The sequence below is a fragment of the Rhea americana genome, unplaced genomic scaffold (assembly GCF_003343005.1).
Source record: "Rhea americana isolate MKP2758 unplaced genomic scaffold, rheAme1 scaffold_47, whole genome shotgun sequence".
NCBI lineage: Eukaryota > Metazoa > Chordata > Aves > Rheiformes > Rheidae > Rhea > Rhea americana.
Window position 1 is genome coordinate 3,384,022 of NW_028186612.1, and position 21,941 is coordinate 3,405,962.

At 46.4% G+C, this 21,941-nt stretch overlaps 1 protein-coding gene across 2 annotated transcripts; it reads left to right on the forward strand.

Annotated features, from left to right (window-relative positions):
• Positions 1 to 2,846: 2,846 nt before the first annotated feature.
• Positions 2,847 to 20,492, forward strand: XIRP1 (xin actin binding repeat containing 1). 2 transcript variants are annotated; one of them, XM_085316470.1, is made up of 4 exons: positions 2,847 to 2,913; positions 6,729 to 6,889; positions 8,478 to 8,531; positions 10,198 to 18,883. In XM_085316470.1, the coding sequence occupies exon 4, from the start codon at positions 10,198 to 10,200 to the stop codon at positions 17,914 to 17,916; it is 7,719 nt and encodes a 2,572-aa protein (XP_085172596.1). In that variant the 5' UTR covers positions 2,847 to 2,913; positions 6,729 to 6,889; positions 8,478 to 8,531; the 3' UTR covers positions 17,917 to 18,883. The 2 variants fall into 2 exon arrangements, 1 of the variants encoding a protein (XP_085172596.1); XR_014897209.1 differs by lacking the exons at positions 2,847 to 2,913; positions 6,729 to 6,889 and adding an exon at positions 19,117 to 20,492 and having other exon boundaries at positions 8,493 to 8,531; positions 10,198 to 19,024.
• The last annotated feature ends 1,449 nt before the right edge of the window (positions 20,493 to 21,941 follow it).

Consider the following 21,941-nt stretch of genomic DNA (forward strand, 5'->3'; position numbering starts at 1 on the left):
TACTGGACATTGTAAGAATGGTGCCGGCATGAGCAGGGTGTGATACACGATCCCCAGCGTGTCGGAGGGCAGTGCTGGCCTCCAAGAYCCCCAGCTGTACACTGCCTGTGGGAACGATTTATTAAACGTCTGCTCAGCATTTATTAACCCATTGCAGGCGGCAGGGAGAGGTGGAAAAAGAGGCAATTCTGAGCTGACAGCAGAGGCTGTGTCCAACTTGTCTAGTCTCTTCATATCCCAAAAGGCGGAGAGCTGCCCTGGGTGATGCTTAAGGTCTTCTCCAAGGACAGAAAACCAAACACCAGCTGGCCCGCTCAGGAAGGCCGTTCTCAAGCAGCAGTGCCACCGACAGCTGTCACTTGGTGAARCTTCTTGGCATTTTTTTGTGTACCAGGAATAGTGTCTTGCACATTCCTGGATTTTTGCAAAGTCCAAGAATAGCCCTGAACTGCCTTGGGGCAGATACTCGTCTCTGCCTGAGGCTCAATATTTCTGAGTCTCCTCTGGAGCTGTTTAAAGTAGCTGGGGACGGTGACGTTTCCCCTGCATATGAAGTCCAGCTGATAGTAAGGAGCCAAAATAGATTGCAGAAGTGACTAAARATCATGAACCGTCAGTTTACAGGTGCTGGAAATTGTAAGATTTTATTTCGGAAGTCAAGTGCTGGAAAGAAGACACTCTTCAGTAGCTGCATTTTCCTTCTCCAGATTTGCAAATCTAACTTTGTACACATGTAAAATGTTAATTATTTGGCTAAAATTTAGTAAACAATCCCTATAGTATGAAATAATATTTTAAATCTCATTTCCTCTTCATCACAGCTGCTCTTTGGTTGCATTATTTTATTTTATTTATTTGCTTAGCACCTTCCTCTAGTTCTGGCACTTTTCTTTGCAGACAGCTTCTCATTCTTGAATTCATATGCTAGCTCTGTGTGCCAGAGCTGTTCACAAAATTGCAACATATGGCTTGCAGACTCCACAAAATCTTTCTTTAAGCAGTCTCAAAGAGAGTAATTTAACATTTTTAATATGAATTAGTTATTTTATTTATTACCTGTGTGAGAGATGTCCCCCAGCTCAAAATCAGGGATCTATTGTACTAGATATCGTCCAAACTTATTTGAAAGGACAAGACTGGAATCAAAAAAAAAGTGTTATTGATATGTACCATTTTTGTTAGAAATCTGACTATAATCAGTAGTATTCTTAAATCTGAGGTGGTTAGCTGAATTTGTGAAAATCTCAGTTTTTCACTTTTAAAGGTTGTTTCCTACCCATGTAATTATATTAAAAAAAAAAAAAAAAAAAAAAAAAAAAAGGTTTGGATCAAAATGGTCAAAAAGCAGATTAGTTTTTTAAAAAGAAAAAAAAAAATGTTTGTAATTGCCACTCTCCCACATAGTTGCCCAGTCCTTGGCAAGAGAGGCTTGAATTTCAGATCCTCATTGTCCTTCATGGAATTGAAAATGATGGGAAATACTGTGGTTTGCAAACAGAGCCCAGAATGATCTAGGAGCCAGGGAGCACCAGCGGGAACCAGGGTGTTTCAGAGCATCACTAGTCCTCACTCTTTCCAGGAGGCAGCCAAGACCCAGCAGCTGCTCCCTGCCACCGCCTCCCCACTCTTTTCTTTAGAAGTTTTGGTGTTTGAACCTGCCTTGGGACCTCAAGAGCAGGTCACGAGGCCAGAGAGAGGTGGAAATGCCCTCCCATCCCCAAACCCACACCTGCACCCCACACTCCCAAGACCATCATCGCCCAGGCACCCACCACCACCACTCACCCCTGGGCAGCCTCTTAACATCTCCTCCAGCTGGTGGGAGCTCTGTGGCAGCGGTTCCCAGGGGCCGCCCCAGCCCACCAGTGCATAGGTAGAGGGTGCAGAGATTTAAACTTTTCCCCGCTGACTGAGCACTGCCAACAGGCTGCCGGATTAAACGGTAGCACTGGTTTCTTGGCCAGCTTTTATGAGCGCTTACTCACCCGTGCAAATCCCCCCAGCTCAGTCGCACCGGTGGCGCCGGTATTCAGGAGCCCCGTTTGGTGGAGGGCAAAGCTGGGTGAGGATGAGGTTGATGTGATTCGGCACAAGCAGGTTACACGAAAGGAGGATGATGGGGACATCCCTGGAGCAGTGGACCCTGTGGGTAATGGTCATCCGACTCTGGGTAGCTCACGACCYGCCTCACACACGAGAGAATAGCTGAAATGCCCCAGCTGCCTGGGAAGACGCCAGCTAGGAGCACCACCACCCCAAGAAAGCAGAAGCATTTCCACGTCAGTCACCCTCCATCCCTGCTCTGCCTTGCTCACCCAGCAGCTGTTAGGTTGGGGCTTGGGATATTTAAAAGCAGATAAGAAAAGGGTTGGAAAACAGAGTCCCTACCAGGACTCACCTAATTTCCTTCCCTAATTTCCACAGGGCTAAGAAGCACTGGGACGTGAGTCCCTTTGCTCCTAGTGACCCTTGGGTGTTGGGCATTGGGACCCGCGGTGGCCGAGCAGTGGCACGGCCAGGGGCATTGAACACATCACGCATCCGTGCCCCATGGCACAGGCCATGCAAGGCCCTGGAACAACTAGCACTGCTGGATTTTTCCCTTCCCCCTTGCCCGCGTGGCTCTGTGTGAGCCCGGTTCCCACTGCGCAATCCCCTTTTCACGGGCCGTCTGGAGCGGGGCGCGCGCGRCGGCACAAAGGGCTTTGCTCAGCAGCTGTGTTTGCTCAGGACAACTGATTTTGGGAGCAAAGCCGATGACATGTGGTTGGCCAGGCAGCCCGGGGAGTTTGGTGCTGAGCTAGCAGCTTCCTTTTTTAATAGGTGACTCAGTCGCTCGGCGGCTCACTGGGGTTGGTGGTGGGAACCGGTCTACAAAAGAGAGCTGGTGGCAGGAGTGGCGGACACCAACAGGTGGGTAATACTATTTCTCAGTGGGATATAGAGGTTTAAACAGAAAGCAAAGTAAGCCAGAGCTGCCTGTTACTAGAGAGATGGAGATTTCTTGGGGAAAGAGGTTTTTTTAGTGATTTGTTTGCTGCTTGCTGGGATTTGGCTATTGGATGMAAAAGTTCAAAAGAAAGAAACCTGTAACATTATGCTCAGCAGAAGACAGAGCAGTTGAGTGATTTACGGGCAATAACAGCAGAAGAAGTGGCTGAATGTTTAGATGAATATCTAAGAGTCTCTTCCCTCCTATTCCTCTTCCTTCTCCCTTCTTCCTCCCCTGTCAGGAACGATTAGCAAATACAAATGAATATGATGAGTGATTTTATATGATGAGTGATTTTCCCCCACGGCAAGTTCTCCAGTTTGATGTTATGCAGATCTTCGAGCTTGGGGTTTCCAAAGAGTCCTACAGTTTAGCAAGTGAAAAATCTCTGAGTAGTAAATCTGGGCACCAGGTAGGCAACGGGAATACATGAGGGGTCATTTATTCCACCGCACAGGCAAGACCCCAAACTCTGGGGCACAACACTATAAAATCGGGATATTTCTGTTCACCAAAAGGAGATTTTGGAGGTGATCTGGCCCCAAGAGCGCTTTTGAGTTTCTTTTCTTTTTTTTTCTTTTTTCTTTTCTTTTTCTTTTTTCTTTTTTTTTTTTTTTTTTTTGCCTTTTCTCTCTTTTTGGGCATCGTGGGCTCCTGAGCGACCCATGCCATCACTCCCCACCCTCTTTTTCTAAAAAGGGTCCACACAAATCACAACCCACTCTGCTCACTCAGGATGCAGCCACTGGGGCAGAGAAACTATAAACCAACCCTGAGCTGCAAGTACGTGGGACGAGACAACAACTAAAGAGTCCCGACAGCTGTTCCAAGAGACAAGCCTAAATTTGCAGCCCCTCACATAAAACTCATGGACTGATGTGGTGCCAGATCCTGGCACAAATGGTGCTTTCCCTGTTGGAGCCCAGCAGGGATGAACTTCTCCCATATTCTTGGACAAAGGCACCATCAGGCCCCAGTGCTAGCCTGTGGATGGRACAGAATGAAGGAGCCTTAAGAGACTGTGTTCTTCCATTTTTGCTCATCAGGACGCTTTATATGGCTGGAGCATTGGGTTTTGTGCTCCCTGGGACATCAAACACCATCATGTGGGATGCATCGTTCACCATGTAACAAAATACCGAACATCCCAGCAGGCCCCTTCATCTCATTGGCACAGAAAAGTGGCTCAGACTGGGTCTCTGTGCCCTCAGTCTCACCTACAACAGACCAGGCAATAACATCCTTTGCCTAGTCTGCAAAATGCCTTTTGGTTTTGCTTCATCATCTTCAGCCAGGAAGTTCCCCGCCTGCCCCGTCTCCCTCCTTGGGCTGCCTTTACAGCAGTGCTGCGCGCTCGTAGGTCTTGAGATGTTTCAGGTGCTGCCTGGGTACCCTTAGCTGCAAATGTGCTACAGCCTGGCTTTTTCATTAGCAGAAGGAACTGCTGTTGTTTTGCTCTTATCTGTAATTAGCAATTCAGAGGGTGGCAGCAGCCCGTTTTGTGGAAGAGCTAGGCTTCCCGTGAGCCCCGAGGCAGCCGCTTGCCTGGCTGGCTGGAGCAGCCCCTGTCTGCAGCTGGCAATTTTGTGAGAAGCGATAAGCAAGCACAGGGCTTTGCACAGCCTGCACACAGCAAAAAATGTCAAAAAGAAAAAAAAAAAGAGAAAGCAAAGTCAGTGATAAGGGGGAAGGCTTCAGCAAAAGCCTTGTGTCTTATTATATCTGTCATTAAAACAGAGCTCCTGTGGCCTTTCATCCATTTGAGCTAGAGGGTGAAGGAATAGTCAGACCTGGTGTTGTGCTATTTTCCACCTTGTCAGCTGCAGATTTTCGTTCGACTGCGTTATTCGTTCTTGGCTGAGGGGACCATTAAACGCTACCAGCCCGGCTCCGGGACAAGGGGCTGCCTTTGCTCGGCACTGAAGTGGTTAAGCACAGTCATACTCATGTCAGCCTGCACTGCCGAACCCGTGTCGCTGCAAAGTCTTCCCATGTTCTAAAGGCAGTTTTTAAGACAGAGGTTATTTTTTTGGAGCGTGGCCACCTTGAGTGCTACTGTGCCATCACCAGGGGTTTATGTTTGTTTTCCCAACCAGAAAAGCTAGAAACTCATGCTCAGTTTTCCTTGTGCTTTAAATCTAGTTAGGCTGCCCTGCCCCACTTTCCCCATTGCTGTTACTGGGAGGCTTAGCAGAACCCCGTTCCCTTGCTGCTCCCTTGTTCTGGTTTCCAGCCTGAGCTTGCCTTTTGCCTTTTTGGTAGGCATTTCAACAATACAGCATAAAATAGAGATTCCCTGACAAGATTTTCCAATGGCCTCTTCAAAGCTCTCTACAGCTAATTCAGTGCACACTTTGGTGGKTTTTATAGCCACAAAAAGGAATTATCATGAAATTTAAGGTACCCTCATTACCAAGGAGTTCACTTTCCCTTTTTACAGGGTGCCCCATATCCACCCACATGTCTCCCTACAACAGAAGGACGCCTTCGAATGTGGGCTATGAGCCTCCAAATGAAGGGAGAAGGCTTCTCCAGCAAGTACTGGGTTTTGTTAGCAGATATGGCTCCTATGAAAGTAGTTGCCTCAGTGATGCCTTACCTCTTTCCTCCCAATTTCCAGGGTGACATTCATCTCAAAAGATCAGGCATCTAGTCAAGGCACTCGCTTCCATTAGCAAAGTGGGGAAAACTTATATAATGGGTGATTTAAATCCCAAAATGAAGCCAGGAAGAAAAATCCCATCTTTAGCTGATGATTTACAGAAAACAAGCATTAAGGAAGTCTCTTCTGTTTCCTCCCCTCATGTCCTAGTGACCTCTGGCAGACTCGTATTGCTTCAAGCTGTATCCCCAGGTATCCAGCCTTGGTTTTGAGTCAAAATGTCTGGGCATCTCTAGAAGCGGCTGGTGCCAAGGACAAAAGAAAACACAGGATTTGGCACCTTTCAGTAACATGCCAACAGACTCTGACAGTCTCCTGGGGGTCCCTCTGCTCTTATCTCTATGTCTTTTTGTTGGTGGTGTTAGCTAGGACATTTGTCCTTAGGTTCYTGAAGGAACTTGTGTTGCACTTGAAGCATCAGCTCCTGGAGTCATGTTATTAGATGSCATTAGCTGCCGTCTCTTTAAAATAAAGACAAAATAAAGCTCCTCTAGTATGTCAGAGCAAAGCTTGAAAATCTGAACTTAAGGGCTCGAAACCCAGAAAACAAAGAGAAGAATCATAAGTTTGTGGTCAATAAAATCTCATGGTCTGGGAGGCTGAGGTTTGAGGGCAGAGAGTGTTAGAATTGCTGCAGTGCTTTCAGTGTGCACATATTTAAAAAGTCCATGAGCCCGTCCCTGCCTGTGCAAAAGCTGGATTTGTGGGTGGAGAGCCTATTGTTCAAAGAGACAGCAKCGCAAATACCACACTAAGTCCAAATGCAGCAATGCAAGTCTGCAGATAAAAGGAGAACCTTCTCGCATTTTTACAGCAGTAACAGAGGAATGACAACCCAGGCTAACCAGGGGTGCTAAGACATTTCATAGAGGTACGAAGCTCTGCACATGCCAAGGGGGCTGAGATGGAGGCATCCTGCTCATACCTGGCAGAGTAATGCAAAAAAAAGCAGGGGGGGGAAATGGGTGCGCAAACGGCAGAGGTGCCTGGCAGAGCCCTCAATAAGTGACGTCCCTTGCTGAGGCTCAAGGTCCTCAGCACATRTCTCACCGCACACATCTGTCTCTGTTTCAGACGAGAGGACGTGGTCATCTTTAGACGTATCGGACAACACTAGCTGCATACTGCCCCAAGGCCGAGGGAGGTCCTCTGCGCCCTCCGTGAAGGAGCTGTCAGCTCTCTATCTCTCCCAGGCAGCTGCTGCTGCTGCTCCCGCCGGTGGCCCGCMGCGGCCCGTAAGTACCTGCGCTTCGCATTCCTCCCTCGTGCCCGCCACCAGCGGCATCCCAGCAATGCCCCATCCCAGGCAGCCACCCTCGGAGGGGGCGAGAGAGCAGCTGGCTTCACAGATCTGGGGCAACACCATTTCCCAAGAACTGCCAGCATTTTCTTGCCAGCTGCAAATATCATACAAATGTTATCAGAGGTTACACGCTGCATGTACATATATTCATATATATATATACAYRTATATGTATATAAATACACATACACACACACACGCGTGCATACCCCGCATTCATATCCCTGCAGGACACACAGCCACACACGCACCTCCACGCTGTATCCATTCAAGCACATACATGGACATAGGCCTGTGTTTGTCATATTTCGACATAGATCTTCCACTGCACCTTCCCACTGCTCCTCCTTTTACACTCAGATCCTCTAACCCGGTGGTGGGTGGTGGTGGTTTTATAACCTCTTCACTGCCACGTAGTGGCGATGTGCACTGCTGCCGTACTACCCTCCCAAGAAATCCCGTGCCCGAGCAATGAGTAAAGCAACCTCCTACCCCATTTGCTCCAATCTACATGTAGTTCAGTAAGCAAAGCAAGTCCAGAAGGCTTCAAAGAAGCGTGAGGACTTCATGGCCAGAGATACAAAAATACAGCTGGTGGATCCAGCACAGGAGGTTGGAAGGAGACTTGATCTTGGCTGAGCGAGCGCCTATGATGCCTTTCGTTTTCATCGAGAGCTGGAGCTGCCAAGCACCTTTTGGCCTGGGGCCCTGATCAGATTATAGGAGATAAACCTCCTTCTTGCTGGAAGGGGCTGACTGCTCTGATTTTGCAAGGGTCCGTCTTTCTATCTGGGAAAGAGGTAGCAGCAGCCAGCAAATGCCCAGGCACTGCAGGGTAACACATGCTGTTATACCTACCTGCATACAGAGCAGGTTCAGGCACCCTTTTACCCCACGCAGCAAAAGCTGCTCTTTTGCCCCATGGTCCTAGTTCATAYGGGCTTGTTTGGACCCCAGACTGGGAAAGACCAAGGTGCTTCTGCTCAGCAATGGGAGATGGGCGAGCTTACCTGCCAAGAACTGTTTCCTCACCAGAATCTATGTCAGTGGCAACTTTTTAATTAATTTACATTGCAGCAAGTTGTTCTGGCTGGGAAAGTAATATGAGAGTCCAAGAAAAAAAAAGAAAATTAACTTCAAAACAATTTGTCATTCAGGTCAGCTCTTAAAACTCATTATGAAATCACAAATGCAAATCAACTTTATTTTAAGTTACTTAAACRTAAATGAAAATACAAGCCAAATCAAATTTAGGAGAAATCAGTGCTTTTTTTGTTTGCTTTTTTTTYCCCCCAACCCTAAACAAATGTGTTTGGGATTTCTTTTTGTTGACGGAGACTTATGGGGAAAAAAATTCTGATTAATCTGCAATAGGATTGTTTTTCCCAACTGTACAGAACTGTTCATGCACCAAAATATRCTCATCCCTAATGCTTTTCAGCTGTCTATAATAGACACATATATCTACAAATATCTAGTGTGTCTGCCTATAAACTTTGATGTCATTTCTGTCTTTTCAGAGTACTGTAAAGGACAGCTCCATTCACTCTCCTGACAGCCAAAAAACAGGCAAGGTAAGAAATGTTAAAGATATGCACTGCTATCTAACCAAATATTTGTGGACTGTGGTGGAGTGTGATTTAAATACCCGCACAAGACAGCGAGTAGTGCGTCCATACTGAATATAGCTCTCAGCTGCTCAGTCGCCCTTCCCCATGTTTAGACGTTCTTCCCAGACTCAGAATAAGCTTTTTTTTTTTTTTAATGCATTCAAAATATTTTGGCTCATATGAAAGCTTTGCATTTTACACCCACTCTAAAATATGCTGATTTTGATATTCTGGAGATTTTACTAATATTCAATACTTATTTTTAGACAGAACAATCTGTATGTAACAGAGTGAAATAACATCGTGCACCATTGCTTTGAGCAACAACTAATAATGTTCCAGGCATAACTCTACAGAAGTAACTCTGAAGACATGCAAAGGGTCAGCAGCTCTGTTTCCTGAAAGAAAAGCTACCAGGATTGTAGTCTTTTTTAGATAATGATTATAAACGTTAACTACCTGCCCTTTGGAAAAATGCCARTCCAGCGGAGCTCACAGGTACACGGTTTAGCAATTGGCTATTCAGCACTCAAACCTCCCAAGCTAAGAAAAAAAAAATCAGAACGTGAGGCCCCGCAGCCCAGCCCTTTTCACTTCCTTATCRACACTGCCGAGAAATCAAGATTGAATTCAGTCTGAGTGAGCCTGAGCAGGTCACACTTTTGCTGGCTCCCCGCCATGGGTTTTATTCCAGTCTTGCTTTGGCACGTCAGAATTTGGCCTGCTAATCCAGCAGTTTATAAACTGAGCTGGTTCATAGGCTGAAGGGTCAAAAATAGAGAATTCACAAAGAAAATCACCTGAAAGGAAGGCTTAAAAGAACGTGAGTTAAGACAAGTGCACTCCGCTGTGACCTAACAACGGTATGTTAGCTTCTGGGTCTGCAGCGAGTTATTCATTCTTACAGAACACGCTAAATGGGACAGGTATAAGTGGATTGCAGTTAGGTACCTCTCATTTTATCCTCATTCCCTTGATCTGTATTTAAGTCTCCGATTGTGTAACTGCATTTATTCTCTTGCAAAATAATGATATGCGGTTATACGGCTGGAGATTGCCCAGAAATGGACTGTCCTCATCAGCTCAGTTTCACACATTTATTTGGCTCCCCCTCCCCATTTTCTTCTTGAGTCCTCTTTGAGAACAGCTCTTTGGTCTTATCCTCAACCCCTAGCCATGTTCCCTGACTCTCTTCAAGGCCCCACAGTGCCCTGGACACATGGGAACAGGAGGCAGATGTTAACTCCTAGCTTGCTACTCAAACATAGCCTTCTTTCTGCTATTCTTGTGGTCCATCTCTCTTGCCGACACAATCTAAATCAGGCATCTCTGTCATGCTGTAGCTGGACCGAAGCCCAGGAACTCCAGGCTAGCCACCATACATGCCTGGGTTAGAGAGCTTGCTTTAGAGTGCATTGCTGTGGATTCAGAGCTAACACCAAGCCTGGAGCGTGTGCAGTGATGTGACACTTTGGAGTGCTGTGTGCTACTGAACCAAAGGTATGGAGCTCAGTACRTGCATGGACTTTCCTTTGTCTGGATGGCTTTTTCTTTTGCCGTTTGCACTACTAATGGCCACTGAACTGGGTGGGAAATGACAATGCTGACATTTAAAACTGTTTCCCTAAAGATGGCAGAGGTTCAGAAATCATCTGAAGTTGCCATCAAGAAAGTGGAAGAGGACTTATCTCCYGCTCCTGCCCTTGGCTTGGTCCAAGTCAGCACTGTTACTGCRGGGAGCCAGGATCCCAGCCCACTCCCCATGCCTCCTCCAAAGCAATCCTTTTCCAAGTTCTACCAGCAGCGCCAAGTGAATGAGCTAAGGAGGCTGTACAGACATATGCATCCTGAGCTCAGGAAGAACTTAGAAGAAGCTGTGACTGAGGACCTGGCCGAAATGCTTAATACTGAAGATCCCAATGCACAGGCCTCTGTGAATCTGGACAAAGTCCTGCCAGGAGAGGTTCAGTCCATGCGATGGATCTTTGAGAATTGGGCACTTGACTCTATTGGGGACCATCAAGCCACAAAGAAGCTGGCAGAAGAAGAAGTTATTCCTGGTGGGGATGTGAAAAGTACTTCCCTGAGGTTTGAAAGTCAGTCAGTCAATGAGGACAGGCTGTCAACACCAGTCAAGGTATCAGAAAGAGACCATGCCAAAGGGGATGTGCATACTGCCAGGTGGCTGTTTGAAACCCAGCCGCTAGACTCCTTAAACAAACTGTATTCAGATGAAACGGAAGTGCAGGAGGCAGTTCTCAAGGAGCCTGTCCAGGGAGGTGATGTGAAAGGTGCCAGACAGCTCTTTGAAGCCCAGTCCTTGGACGCTATAGGGCGCTGCTGCTCAGTGGAGGAGAAGACCATCTTGCAACTCAAGTCAGAAATCCAGGAGCTAAAAGGTGACGTCAAGAAGACTATCAAGCTTTTCCAAACAGAGCCACTCTGTGCCATCAGAGACAAAACTGGGAATATCCATGAGATCAAATCTGTTTGCCGAGAAGAGATACAGAGCAATGCAGTCAGGACTGCTCGCTGGCTGTTTGAGACTCAGCCACTGGATACCATCAACAAGGACACTTCCAAAGTGCAAATAATCCGTGGGATTTCACTGGAAGAAGTAGGAAGGCCAGATGTCAGTGGAGCAAGGTGGATATTTGAAACTCAGCCTCTGGATGCCATTAGAGAAATTACAGTAGAAGAACAGGATTTCAAGGCTTCAATGGATTTTACCACAGGGGCAGATGTCAGTAAGCAGCGAATGCTGTTTGAGACCCAGGCTCTTGATTCTCTGAAAGGAGAGGCTTCAGAGAGTGTCACAGCCAAAGAACAAGTCATTGGAGGTGACGTGAAATCTACACTCTGGCTATTTGAGACCCAGCCAATGGAAACTCTGAAAGATAATTTTGAGGTGGGACATTTAAAGAAGGTAGAGCTTTCAGCAGAGGAGAAGGGAGATGTGAAGCAAAGAAAACACGTCTTTGAAACTCGTCCACTCAGCAGCATCTCTACAGCATCTGAGAAAGAAATTTCAGCTGCCAGTGCAGAAGAGGTGGTGAAAGGGGATGTGAAGTCTTTCAAGAACCTATTTGAGACTCTACCATTAGATAGCATTAAGCAGGCTGATGCTGAGCCCATCATCAAAGAAAAGGAGCAGATTCCTGCTGGGAACGTCAAAGCCAACCAAATTCTGTTTGAGACAACACCTCTGTATGCCATCAAAGACAGCTTTGGTAATTTCCATGAAGTCACCTCTGTAAGCAGAGAGCAAGTCATCAGTGGTGATGTCAAGAACTACAAGTGGATGTTTGAAACCAGACCACTGGACCAATTTGATGAAAGCACCAAGAAAGTGGACGTAATACGTGGGATCACAAAACAGGAGGTGCTAGCTGGTGATGTCAGAACAGCCAAATGGCTCTTTGAAACTCAGCCTATGGATGTCATTCACCACCAAGGCATGCAAGGTGAGGACCACCCCTTGGTGAAGCGAGAGGTCTCACAGAGGGGAGATGTGAAGACTTGCAGGTGGCTTTTTGAGACCCAGCCCATGAACACCCTGTATGAGAAGGCTGAAAAGAAGCAGGAAGAGGATGACTATGTACCCCAAGCTGATGTGAARTCATACACATGGATGTTTGAGACCCAGCCCCTGGACTCTCTGAAGGGCCAGGAGGAGCAGTATTTGCAAGTCAGCAAAGCATACAGTCAGGATGACTTAGAAGGAGTTGATGTCAAAACTGTCAGGCATCTGTTTGAGACCGAACCATTGGGTAGCAGTGTTACCAGTAAAACTGACCTCAAGGAAACTGTGCGGTACTGCAGCCGTGTGGAGATACCATCTGGGGAAGTGTCCAGAGTAAAGGAGTTCTTTGAAGCTAAGCCCTTGGATACAGCAACTAAACCAACAGTGGTCATGAAGGACGATGGGAAAATTGAAGCTGGATCTGTGCACAAGTTCACCTGGCTTTTTGAGAACTGCCCCATGGACTCCCTGAAGGACAGTTCTGAGGGCATCCAGGAAATCCCTCCGGAGAAGGATATCAAGGGGGGAGATGTTGGAGGCAAAAGGTTCATATTTGAGACTTACTCTCTTGACCAAATCCATGATAAGGTGGATGAAACAGAGATCCAGAAGATCCAGAAAGACACCATGAATAAAGCCAATGTCAAGTCCTGCACAATGTTCTTTGAAAGCCAGCCCTTATATGCTATCCAGGATAAAGAGGGAGGATACCATGAAGTTACCTCAGTGCAGAAAGAAGAAATAATGAAAGGTGACGTGAAAGGTGCCCGGTGGTTGTTCGAAACTAAGCCCCTGGACCAGATCAGGAAAGAAGAAGAAGTGTTTGTGATTAGGGCTGTTACCCAAGAAGACATCAAGAAAGGGGATGTGCAGGCTGCTCGGTGGAGGTTTGARACAGAGCCTCTTGACTCCTTCTCCAGGGGAGAGAGGTCTGTGCCCAGAACAGTAGATGATGTGCTGAAGGGAGACGTTCAGTCCAATAAGGAACTTTTTGAGTCCCAAAAGGTGGGCCAAAAGAAGTATGTGAGGATGGTCAGCGTCAGTGATGTCCAACGGGGTGATGTGAGGACGTCCACCTGGCTTTTTGAAAACCAGCCTGTGGACTCCCTTCATGGGGATGCGGACAGAAGTTCCTCTATCAGCACGGTGCAGAGAGAGGATAGCCAGAAAGGGGATGTGAAACGCTGTACCTGGTTGTTTGAAACCCAGCCTATGGACACCCTCAAGGACACGGAGGTGACAGCCAGTGCTGAGCCCCAAGAAGCTATCCCTCATGCAGATGTGAAAAGCACAACATGGCTCTTTGAGAGTACACCTTTGGATAAGTTGAGTGCTTCTGAAGGCCGTGCAGAAACAGAAGTGAAAGAAAGGACTATGAAGGAGACTTTGGAGATGCTCTGTGCTTGCCAGGCTATTCAGCACAGTGGGATTCTTATTGAAGCCAATGATATGGAGAGTGTGAAGATGGTGAAATACCAGCTCAGCAGCCCGGCTGATCCAGAAGTACTGAAAGAAGAGATTGTGGGAGGCCATTTGCAAAGGATCATGCTACAGCTTCTGCACAGAACCAACGTGGAAGCACAGGGAGTGCTAGTGGAGGAGGACAGAGAGGGTAAGATCAAAGTGAGCCCGTTGCAGCTACTGGACCTGAGTGAAGCTGTTAAAAGCAAAGAGGACTTAAGTGGAAATGTGGCTAAGGCTCTCCAGGGCCTACTCAGTCAAGAGGCCTCCATCAAAAAGGGGATGGTCTTACAAGAGACAAAGACAGGATCGGTGAAGATGACTCTCTACTCCCTCCTGTTCCACTCTGTCCAGCAAAAAGTTGTCAAGGGGGATGTGAAGACCACAATAGGGAACCTGCTGGCTTCTTCTCAGGAGCAGAGAGCAACAGCAACTATCAAGCGGGAGGACAATGAGAAGGGGAAYGTGCAGCTTTTCACTAGTTGCATCGAGAAGGGAGATCTAGAGTATCTGAAGAACCTCCAGGAGGAGTCAGAGATACAGTCCCTAATCTCTTCTCAAGCAGAGCAGGGATCAGCTGAGAGTGCCCCATGTGATGTGCAGAGGTCTGTGATACATATCTTACACAGGGATGAAAAAACAGAGAAGGTGGCTGCAGAGGGTGAGCCAGGAACTATGGAGGGAGCAAAAAAAGTGTTTGCATGTGAAAGCACAGGCAAAGAGGGTGCATTAGACAGAGAGACTGTGCATGCAGCGAGTATGAAGGGTACCACTGTGCAATGTCTTGGAAAGCCACTGAGCTCATCCGCAGTGATGGGAAAGGAAGAAATTCTCTCAGGGGGGCTTAAAGTGACTACAAAGTCAATTCAAAGGGTTACAAATGGCAGCAAGAAGAAACAAATGGCAGAGAAAGAAGAGACTGTCTCTGCCAGCATGATGGAACCCCAAATTATGACACAAGGCACAACCCAGACCAAAGTGACTATTCTGAGGGACAAAGTGGCTGGAAAACCCCAGAGCTCGGTGACTGGAGAAGCCAGTCAGATGTCAGCACAGCCAGAAGAAAAGGAGCTTGGGAGTGATCTGCAGGCTGCAATGCAAAGCCTGAGGCTAGCAACAGCAGAGGCAAAAAGCATTCAGCACCATGTCCAGAGCAAGCTACAGAGGAGCAGGGAGGAAATCCACGTGGCCTGCAGGCATCAGGCAGCCAGCACACAGGGGACAACAAGCTTCCAATCAAACATACAAGACTCTACAACCAAGAAGGAGAGCACCAGCACTGCCACGAGGACCACCACCACTAAAATCCAGGAGACATCCAAGACCCACAAAGGCGTGTCTCAGAAGACCGTAGCTTCATCCCRAAAGGTCAGTGCTTCTGAGGAAGTACAGGGAGGACAGCTGTTGAGCCAGGAAAGCCAAGTTGTGCCTAGTGCAGATGTTAGCATTAAGGATGGCCTTTATACTGCCAAGCCTGTGAAAACCTATGTAAACCCTTTTCTTGAGACTGATTACAAGGAGCAATCAGTGCAAGAAGAAAGAGAGCGAGATGTTATTATCAGAGGGGATGTACAGACAGCTATTAGAGCACTGCAAAGTGCCACCACAGAACAGCGCCTGGTAGAAAAGGAGGATATTGTTCGAGGTAATTTAAAGGCCACGCTTCAGTCGCTGGAAAAGTCTAACGTTAATGTCTCCAGAGGGGATTTTAAAGCTGCTATGATATACAGAAATGCAGGGCAGTCATATTCTGTATGTAAAAGGAAAAATGAGGCTCAAGTCATTAGTAATCAGACAGCTGTAATGACTTCAGGGTCACAGGCTGATAATGACTTTCCTCCTCCTCCCCTAGTTGCTGTGATGAAAGCAGAGCATTGCCCACCCTCAACTAAAGCAACAATAGAAGGTGCCCTTCCACAATCCACCAGCCAAGATGAAGCCCCAGGAACACTACCGCCCCCTCTTCCTGCCCTCCCTTCTCTGTCCTCCAAACCTAGTGATCAGAGTCCTGCAGAGAAGCCCAGAATTCCTCCAAAACCAGAAATTACTGTCCCACCAAGGAAAAAACCTGTTCCCCCTCCAAAACCTGAGCATCTTTCATGGGAGGCACATTCCGCTCCTGCAAGCAACAGCAAAGACAAATCAAGCAAACTGATCCCTCCAGCYCTGCCTTCAGTACCTCCATGCCTGGGGGATGTCAGCAAGCCAAAGTCTCCACCATCAGAGCTGGGATTGTGCTACATGGAACTGCAAGAACAATCAGGCCACAGAGAGGTACAGGCAAAATGCTGCTCTTCAGAGTCATCAGTGCACAAATCTGTCACTGTTCAGGATGTGAGCCCTGAGAGAAAGCCACCAAAAGACATTATCAAAATCCCTCTTCAAATTGCAGAGGAAAGGTACAAGACAAGCAAAGGAGGACAAAGCAAGGTAGAATCAGGCATTGCTAAGACCTCAAGGCCATTTAAAACTGGAGTTGTTGGTTCTGAAGATGAGCAAGGAATGAAGAGAGAGAAAGCAGYAGCTCCAAGGAGCTGCCCAGATGAGATAGTTCAGAGGCATACACAGCCATGCAACCAAGACAGGTGCACTTCAGTATCACAGTTAGCCTTTGTCAGTGAAGCAAGGACACCTAATTCACGAGGGCAAACTGAGCTAAGCACCTCTTCTACAGACCACACTATGCCTCCCAAAAGGAGAGATGACATTGCACAAAATGCCTCACCCAAGGAGGAAAGGGAAAGTGTGTCTAATACTTATGGATCATGGGATGGGCAGAGAATCATGCAGCAGGTGAAAGAGAAGGGACAAGACGATCATCCAGTGTCTTTCCATCAGCAGCCAATGAACTCCCTCCAGGAGCCACAGCAGGAGAATAGCAGGCAACTGAAATGTCCTGATGTAGAGGCAGAGATGCCTGCCCAGGAGAAGCCAGCAGTGATCATGAGAGAAAAATCCAAACGAGAAACAGAAGATGAACGTCGAAAGAGGCTGTCTGTGCATAAAGAGGAGATCATGAAAGGCAATGTCAAAGAGGCTATGGAGATCTTTGAGAACCTGAGGAGGCAGGAGGAGCTGCAAGAGATCTTGACTCGGGTCAAGGAGTTTGAGGAAGAGACGAGTAAAGTGGATGTTAAAGCCCTGAGGAGCTTCTTCGAAAAGGTCCCTGACTGGGTGGTTCACCAGAAGGCCCACCAAGCCAAGCAACAGCCAAGGGCTGAGACACCAGCGAAGGAGGACACTGACAGCATCTCCTCAGTGGAGCTGGTTTTCGGGGACCTGGAGCGAGCAAGTGCTGAGATTGTCCATCTGAAGGAACAGACACTGTCCCGGCTCCTGGACATTGAGGAGGCCATTAGGAAAGCTCTCTATTCTGTCTCTAGCCTCAAATCTGAGTCAGACATAGCTGGGCTCTCTGGGCTGTTCAAGGAGTCTCTAGGGAACAGTCAGAGCCCTGTGAGCAGCAGCAATATCCGCAAAATCAGCATTGTCTCAAGCAAAGCCAAGCAGGAGGGCACTGCCCTGGAGACAGGGGAGGCAGTGCCTGTCGGATGTGCAAAGGCGGCAGATAAGACTGAAGTACCCAAAGCAGAGCTAGAGGTYCCCCGCCTTGTTCACCCTCGTGTCAGTTCTCCCTCCTCACCTTCCTACATCTCCATTGAATCTGCTGCCAGGAAACCTGCAGAATCACCCAGGACTGCCCATTCCCCATGGGAAATCCCTTCACCAGACTGTCTCAGTGCTCCAGGAAAGAAGGATGCCTTTGCTCAGGACAACTTTAGCTCCTTTAGCCACCCATCGGCAGGGTCTGCTGGGCCTGACCTGGCTRCCTTCAAGAACAGACCAGAGCCCGAGCCCACCCAAATGAAAGCAGGGCTGAGCTCAATGAAGCAGTCTCCCCTCGGCAAAGCCGATCACCAGATTAATGAGAAAGAGAGGTGCCCTCTGGACACCTCTAAAGGCAGCTGCCACTGTGCAATCAAAGGAGGCTTTTCAGACTATTGCTCTCTGAATGTCTCCAGTCCACAGAACCCACGAAGGCAGAAAAGTATCTTGGAGCTGCAGACGGGGCCTGATGGGTCCAAGCTCTATGGAGCCACTCGGACAGTCACAGAGCAGTATGAGGAAATGGATCAGTTTGGAAACAAAATCATCACTTCATCAACTACAGTCACCAAGCAATCCGAGACCCAAACATCCTCCACATGTGATGTGGCATCTCACCCTARCTATGAGGTATCATCTGCCTCATCCCTCTTTCGGAGGTACTTGAAGAGCCCAAGTGAAGAATTCCACACTAATGGCAGTTTTCAGGAGCCGGGCGTAGTTTTTGTTACCTTTGGCAACTCCAGGCCAAAGAAATAGGATATCCTGAAGAGCAAGGAGCAACAATGTAAAGCGAAAATCTGCAACAATAAATCTCCCGGTTTATTCAAATTATACAAAGGGAATTGTCTACATCCTAAGGAGTTCTCAAAGTCATCATCTCAGTGTTTTCATATGGACAGGACAGAAGCAGTCTGCCTTGACACTGAAGGTGAACAGCAGCCCTCACCTGGCCAATCCAACAGACTTGGTGCTCCAGCACAACCCAGAGCCCTGAAACTGYTGGAAGCACAGGGGAAAATCCATCCATGGGCAACTTCCTCCTCCTAAAGTGTTTGTGGGGGGCGGGGGTTGTACCAGGCTTCTCTGAACCAAAGCAGAAGAAAGGATAGATAGAACCTGGTCACTGGGAAATAAGCACCTTTATGCTGTATTCTTTTTTCTGACTTTAGTACAAACTTCCTAAGAAGGGTATCCTAAACACACATATATGTATATATACATATTTTCACATTGATGGGTGGGTTAGAGAGGTTTTCTCTTAGCCATTAACAAAAAAGAAAGAAAGAAAGAAAAACAGGGAAATAAAAAGTAATGTCTCAAATTGCTATCATTATGGGCAGAGGAGGTATTTAGTAGAGTTCAGTTATTGGAAAGTACTTAATGCTACTGAAAATTATCTAAGTCAAAATTTCCAGCTATTATCATTGCCATTCCCCTGAAGAAAGATGCAATGAAAAATGCTGTAGGTGAGACAGAATGGTTATTGCTTTCCTTTCTTTATTTTAGAATTGTAATTTATTATTCAGTATATACAAAACCTTATTTTAGACTTTCCATGCTTTCGTACATTTACTGTTTAAATTCATTTTGAAACTTTGTAAAGCAATTTTCTTTTTATTATGACTTTGTTTTGTACATTCTCAACTCAAGATTTTAGATATCTTGTGGCTTTTTTTTAACTTTTATTGCTGCATTCTGAAGGTAAACGTTACCTTTAAAAATATTTTGGTCTGGCTGACTTTCTTTCATTGAGTGCTTGTTTCCTTTCAGAGTAGCAGAAATCGTCYCTCAGTACACTAGTTGAATTGCACATTGAGGATGCTCAAAATCACTTGAGTGATTTAATCAGCACCTTATTTACAAAGTGGGTGGCTTATCAGTCCTGCAACAAGCAGCATTCAGTCACCAGTCAGAAAACTGAGTTGAATCCAAGGTAATACATGCSCCCCAATCCAGGAACTTGTGTAGGTGAATAGAGACTGGGTAGTAAGCAGATCCCAAGAGTCCGAACACTACTAGCCTGTACCGCTTTCCTCTGAACAAGAAGGTAGCAGAGGTGTTGTACCTCTGTGAGCCTCAGAAGGAGAGGCAGGTGCTGAACCACCCTTTGCTCAGTGCTGTAAATCACAGGCTGGTCATTTCTGGGGAGTGAGGAGAGTTACCAAGGAGTTTGCTCCAGGTATGCAAGAAAGTGAGAGCCTACAGAGCAACGTAGTGGTCTCTCGGGGAGCTGTGTCCTACCACCAGGCTCAGAGTTAGGCTGCGAGCCTAAGTATGACCTGCAGCAATCCACCTCATCTCCTTGTGCATCAATTTGTCCTCAAAAGGGGTATATGGACCTCATTCCAAAAAAAAAAAAAAAAATCAGTGAGATAGTATGGTTAATGTTTACTTCTTCCCTCTGAGAAAAAAGATATCATCACTTACACCAATTAATGAACAGCCATTGGGATGGAACGGACCGTTTCAGATTTTACCACTTCATATCCCTGAGTCCACTTAGCTATCATCTATCACCTTTCAGCACCTTCTGTTGAAGGTGTTATAGACAAGTCAGGTAGATTAAATCTAAAGTATTTGTCGTTAGCTCCTGGTAGAAATACCAGATCATAATATGGACGTCTCCAGCCTCCATAAAGTCTTTCACTAAGATCAAAATTCATGGAAAATGTGTTAAGAACAAACACGGCCTGTTTGGTGATGCCCTGACAGCGGGGACTGGAAGGGATTCATTCTTAGTGTCTGGGTCTAAGAGTGATAAATCCTGAATGCAGATGCCTGATAAAATGTTTTACCCTAACATACTCTTGGTAGAGTTTTGTCTAAGCCTTATCGACCCATAGAAGTGCTCTGGAGAAGGACATAGAAAAAAAGTATGAGCTGCTGAAGTTCTGCTTCCCCTCAGAAAAGCTTGCTCATATCCAGGGTTGCTTGAGAGTGAGACAGGCTGAAAGGAAAGGAACACAGTTTTCCATTCTGCCTGAAAGTTTAGCAGTGGTTGAGGTAAAACCAGGCATATCTGGTTTCAGGGAATCAGAACAAATAACTGCTTAGACCTTTCTATCTATTTTAGTAGGATAGATTGCAGGAATAGGGGAGAATTATTAACTCTGAGTCAGTCTTGAAAATTTTTCCAGCACCACTTTTCTTATCCTCGCTTTTTTCTAGCCTTCAGTTGTTTCAGGATGTCCCAACATCTGTTTTTTCAACTCTTTTTAAGGACAGCTGCAGAGCAGTTTTAGCAAGCTGCAAACAGATTGCTTGGGCAATGCAAAATGATTCCATGCGAACGCAAATAAACTCTAATATCCTGCATTGACAGTGCTTGAAAATAGTGGTCTTATTGTTTGTGTTTCTGGTTTTACAGGCTTTCTAAATGTCTCAATGAGCCATTTATGAGATTAATTTGAGATGTGTTTCTTTCATGGCATTCCATCACCTAGGAACTGAAATATCATGAGGAGACAGATATTACATTATTTTGGTATCATACATGGCTTCTTGAGGCATTGAAAGAAATGCATTGAAAACAAATGCAAAGATTTGAACTCAAATGCAAGCTGAAGAATCAGCTCACAGTCTCCCTGCTTCAAACCTTGCAATAATAAACCAGCAGAGCAGATAGAAACTTGCAAATCTCAAATAACTTGTCAAGTTTTTCTGGGCTCTTGGATATAAGACATGATATTGTTCATCATACTTCATCCTAGTAGGTCACTCCATTCTCACACAATGTTAGGAGAAATCACCATACATTAATTCCTTCATTATCTCTTTGGAAGAACAAACTAGCTGGGAGAATCACTGGGACCAGTGGAGGGAGGACAGATGACCATGTCTTGACTGTACTTCCTTGTATGGTGAAGGAGAAATTCAGCTATGGATCCAGTTCTCTTGTAGCAGTAGGAACGAAACATGCCACATTTCCAGTGCCAGCATGGCACTGGCTCCATTTCAGCTGCTGGTCTCCCTGAGGACACTCAATCTTGGGCATGACGGTTTTGCACTCGTCTTCTTCCTCACTCATCAATAACAGGCATTTTCAAGCTGATCCCTCCTACCATAAAGACTTCAATGCACCTAGGGGAAAAACAAAAACAAACAGAGAAGCAGTAAGCCAGCCCTGACCTCCATCATGGCAGTAACCAGCAGTGTACTGAAAGAGACTTCCAAGAACAATCTGTACAATTTTTCAAATAAGTCTTAAAATAATTTCCTTGCCCACAATGCCATTTGATGGCTGTTAATCATCTCTCTGTTTTCCAAACCATTAGGAAGGTTTATTCTTCAGGCTTATAAAAATACCTCTGAAGAGCAAGAGCATTTGCAATGTGTCAGACAGTGAGCACTTAAAATAAATCTCCCAGTGAAAGCGACCTGCACCCCCTCTAAAAGATTACTCTGCTTGGGGAACACGGTCCAGTAATAAATACATTCCTTCCCACCTAAGAGTAGAGTTATCTTGTTTGTTTGCTAAACAGCTCTGCTTCCTTCCTTGATCATGATTAAGGGAAAACACTTTTGCTTGCACAAGTGAAACACACCTACAGTTACTGTCTTCTCTGCAAGGATACACGCCTTGTGCTGCATGAGAGCTCATCACTGTCAATTGAAACGTCTGCAAGAGAATCTGGATGTAACTGTGATCTGTGCTGCAAAATGCATTGAACCAGACGGGTGCAAAGTCAATCCGATGGCTGAGATTTGCTGTTGCCAGGAGTGACTCTGTTCCAGCCCCATCGATGATGACAGGTTCTTGCAGCTGCCTGTCACCTCTTACT